The 4,237-nt window shown below is 52.1% G+C and overlaps 1 protein-coding gene across 1 annotated transcript; it reads right to left on the bottom strand.

Annotated features, from left to right (window-relative positions):
- Window positions 1-547: 547 nt before the first annotated feature.
- Window positions 548-2,290, bottom strand: LOC126541209 (solute carrier family 22 member 7-like). Its single transcript, XM_050187890.2, has one exon. The coding sequence runs from the start codon at window positions 2,288-2,290 to the stop codon at window positions 548-550; it is 1,743 nt and encodes a 580-aa protein (XP_050043847.1).
- Between the last annotated feature and the right edge of the window lie 1,947 nt (window positions 2,291-4,237).

Genomic DNA, 4,237 nt, shown 5'->3' with positions numbered 1-4,237 from the left:
TCAACCGTGTCGTCGTCAAAATTCTTATTGCGATTTTCAGTAGCACGTAAGGCTTTTTTTTTTCGTATAGCCATGTGCAAGGATGAAATTAGTTCAATAAAATAGACTGAAAAGGCAAACACGGCGAAATAAAGTAGCCTGGACTCAGAAGCAGCTGCACATTAGACGTAAACGGTAGGCAAAAGGTATAGGCTTAGCTAATCTTATTCTAGGTTCAGGAAAGTTTATTGTACTTTCTTGCGCGATAATTATTCATTGCCTAAACAACGTAGCACGATGAACATCGCAAAAAGGAGCATTATACATACAAATGTTCACAGAAAGCTAGCTATAAAACCATACTATAACACCAGATCATCAATATTTCGGCTAGTCACAGCTTGCGCCTCATGATAGAGGAGATAAAAAAAACGATGCTACTCAGAAACTTCAAGGCTTTCGAAAAAAGAGCAATAAACGACAGAAAAACTACCGTCCTACTTCGAATACCATCCACTAGCAACATTGTGCCTCGCGTAGTGTTCGCTGCACCAAGAGAGCTCGAGCTCTAAGGCTGTAATGATCCGCGTGGTTCCTTCCTCTTGTAACGGCGGCTGCGGCTTGAGTTCGACTTGCTTCCGCTCTCAAAAGAGATCTTCGTGTTCCTGCGCTCACTGAGCCGCGTTTCGAGCGTGGCCTTCATTAGCTCGATGTTGTGGTGTGTCTGAACGGACAGTTCCTGGGTCGCCATCTTGGTGCACTCGATCGTTGTGGCGGGCGGCAAGATGCGCAGCGTCAGCAACGACGCAAAAAGCAGGACGCCCGCAGCCGCTGGTGCCAGGTACTCGAGGCCGGTGTTATTGAGAAGCGAGGAGAACAGGGCGCATCCGACTCCCAGGCGACCGCAAGCGATAGTCCAACCGACGGCAGTTGCACGCAACGCGGTCGGAAACAGTTCCAAGACATAAACGAAGCAGACGACGGCGCCAGAATAGTACAGCGCTATGTTCGTCTGCAGCAGCGCCTCCGTGGCGACGTCCATCTGGTTGAACACGGTCAGGCAGAGAAGGCACTGCACAACACACAGCGCGGCAAATAGCACGGTGATGACTGTGAGCATGGCCAACTTTCTCATCAGCAAGTGCGCAATCGCATAGACCGTGGAGTTGAATGTGAACGCGATGAACGGAAGCCAAGGCGTGTAGAGTTGTCCTTTAGAGAGGGTGATTGCATACAGGGCGAACGAGTTGGAAAAGAAACAGCCGCACAGGACCAGGGCTCGCCGTCGGATGGAGAACATGCTCAGCAGTTCCTCGGCACACGTGGACTTCCGGCGATTTATCTTCCTGGTAGCGTCAGCCTTGAGCGAATCAACCAGGCACGCTGCGTTCGCCAAGGGAAAGCGGTTTTTTTCGGCAGCAGCGATTACAACGCGCTCTGCTCTCTCATACATCCCGTTAGCTACTAGCCAGCGAGGCGACTCGTTAACCATCAGGAAAGCTGGCAGCACAACCAACGCTGGCAGAATGAAAACACACAGCTTTCGTTCCCAGCGCAGGTTCCAAGGCACCAAGAAAAAGAACCACGAATCGGACGCCAACAGACCGAGCGTGACGCTTACAGCTATGTTGAGCGGCCTCTTGTCGTGGATCGTAACCTCGAAAAGGGAGATGGCGGAGGAGGTCAAGGTCAATAACGCGCTGCCCGAGCTGAAGAACTTGACTACCGCGTGTGCTACGTAGTCGTTTGACAGGCAAATCGCAACTGTTGAGACAAAGAGCACCCCAACCGCCGACAGAAGCACGGGAACCCGGCCGATGGTATCCGCGAAATGTCCGGCTGTCAAGACGAACACAGCGGGTCCGGTGTTTTGAATCGCATACATGATGGTGATGAGTGCCTTTCTTCCGCAGACCATGTTCCACTTACTCACAGCCGTCCTGTTGGCCCACTCTTCGTCGTACTCCCACTCTTGGCAGGGCACGGTCTGCGTGTCGTTAGGGTCGTGCGGGTCCTCGTAGACAACGCACCGTCCGATCTGTCCGCCGACTTCGCGAGCAGCGGTCGCGACCTTCAAGGCAGCTGCCGAATCGCTGGTGTGCGGCTGCTTGCACCTGTATTGCACGCCTTTTGAGATCAGCGGGAAAGCCAAGGCGTGGATGTTCGCCAAGAAGGCGCCGAGTGCGCAGAGCAGCATCAGCCGCTTCTGGAACGTGCCGTGTCCGAAGGCGTCATTACAGTCAAAATATTCACTGGTAAACAAGTCCCTCAAGGTTGGCCTGGCTGGAATGAAAAGGGCTATCCAGTGCATGATGAAATGCGACGGTTGGTCTTCTTTCTGCACTTGGAAAGCACCTGAGAACGCAGACGGGCAATACGAGCCTCCGACAACGCTCGCGCTTCTTCTTCTTCCTCTTCTTCTACGTCTTCCTTTACTCATGGTGATGATAACGATGATGATCATTCAAAGATGGCACCTACCTACGAGGGATGTTCCGAAGGTAAGTTTCGTCCTTTTTTTAAAAGGAGAAGATGGTACACCAGGGGAAAGAAACAAGCGCCATAACAATCAACGCTGGTTGCTGGCTCAACAACGGAAGGAGCGTCAGCGGACGAGGAATGACGCATGCGCACAGCGCCGAAGAAGGGAGAGTCGCTGCAGACCAGCATGCCCAAGGTTATTCGATTAGGATAGGAATAACTTTAATAAAGTGCCGGCAAACGACGATTTAACGAGTCGTGACGCTGGCCAAGCGTCGACCCGGGGTTATACTCTACTCTGCACTAGCCCCGTTGGGCCCGTTTGTAGTGGGTCACGAGGCTTGTGCTTTTCGAGCGCACCCCGGGCCTGCTGGACGGCCCATAGTTGTGAGTCCTTGTCTGTAGACTGCAGTGCACTTTGAAGTTCTGGCGGGTAAGTCTTGGAGGTAGCTGCCGTCGGGAACCTGGCACAGTCCCACATGATGTGCCATTGGTCCGCCGGACCCGCTGCACAAACACCACACAGCCCACTCGGATAGAGCTCTGGGTGAAGCACGTGCAGCATTGCGGGGGCGAGGAGTGACGCGGTCTGTATTTGTCTTAGGATTACGGCCTCCTCCCGACTGAGTGCCGGGTGGGGAGGCGGCATTGTCCGTCGAGCTAAGCGGTAACACTTGGTTACTTCGGCATAACTAGTCAATCTGTCCTTGGTTTCGAACCACCACACGGAACGGTCACTCTCGGGGGCGCGGAAGGTAAGCGCTCGCGCCGCCGAATGGGCCGTCTCGTTGTGGTTCGGTGAGGAAGCACACTCGCCGGCGTGCGCCGGGAACCACTTGATACGGACGGTGCTGCCGCGGTCTTGAAATTGGAGCTTGCCGATGATGGCGGCCGCCGGCGCGCATATTCGCCCCTTGGCAAAATTGCGCACGGCATTGCTCGAGTCGCTGAGCACGGTGCGACACTCGGCCTCGGTGATCGCCAGAGCGATGGCAACCTCCTCAGCGTCTGTGGCGTTCGTGCACCGCACGCTCGCTGCTGCTGACATCGTGGTCGCCAATGGGAGTGCGTGCTGTTATCTGGAATGAATGGGCACCTGCTCCCTACACTGAGAGCCTCACACTCAGGAAGTCACTTCCAAATAATGGTGGAGCAGGCTGTGCGACAATTCTTTTCATCACAGGGAACCGAGTTTTGCCAGGGTGGTTTCTTCAAACTGGTTACACGCAATGACAAATGCATTAATGTCGGTAGTGACTAAGTGGGAAAATAGTGCAAGGTGTATAGTTCATGATGCCATAGTGCCTTCTTTTTCAAGAAAGTTTCCATATGAAAATAAATGACTAAACTTACTTTCGGAACGTGCCTCGTACAATGGGAAATGCGCGAAAAATCGATTGTTTATGCACACGAATTAGGAGTTCAGGAAAATTAACTTGTGAAGCTGAGACTGCAAATATAAGAGAAGTGTGTGTAATTGAAAAGTGATACCAGAGGAACGGGCTAGTACATTTTAAAAAAAATATAGAAAGAGAGCATGACACTGGAATAAAATGTAACGAATTTAAGCACTTAATACGAAAACGGTGATAGCAAAGCTTACCCTCAGCTAACGGCCACTGTGCCTTGGTCATTGCTTTAGAGGAAAGACCACCTGGCAACGCCGATGATATCGATCATTCGGCCAAATCCTCCTCTAAAATGCAATATTTCAATGACTGCAACCCCCTTCTTCTCGATTCCTAGCAAGCAGGTTTAAAACATTGGTCCTGTAACA

Source organism: Dermacentor andersoni, chromosome 2 (assembly GCF_023375885.2).
Source record: "Dermacentor andersoni chromosome 2, qqDerAnde1_hic_scaffold, whole genome shotgun sequence".
Classification (NCBI taxonomy): Eukaryota; Metazoa; Arthropoda; class Arachnida; order Ixodida; family Ixodidae; genus Dermacentor; species Dermacentor andersoni.
This window is presented reverse-complemented; position numbering and strand designations above follow the sequence as displayed.

Coding starts and splice junctions, on each gene's coding strand:
- LOC126541209 (XM_050187890.2), bottom strand. CDS start 2,290: ATGCACTGGATAGCCCTTTTCATTCCAGCCAGGCCAACCTTGAGGGAC.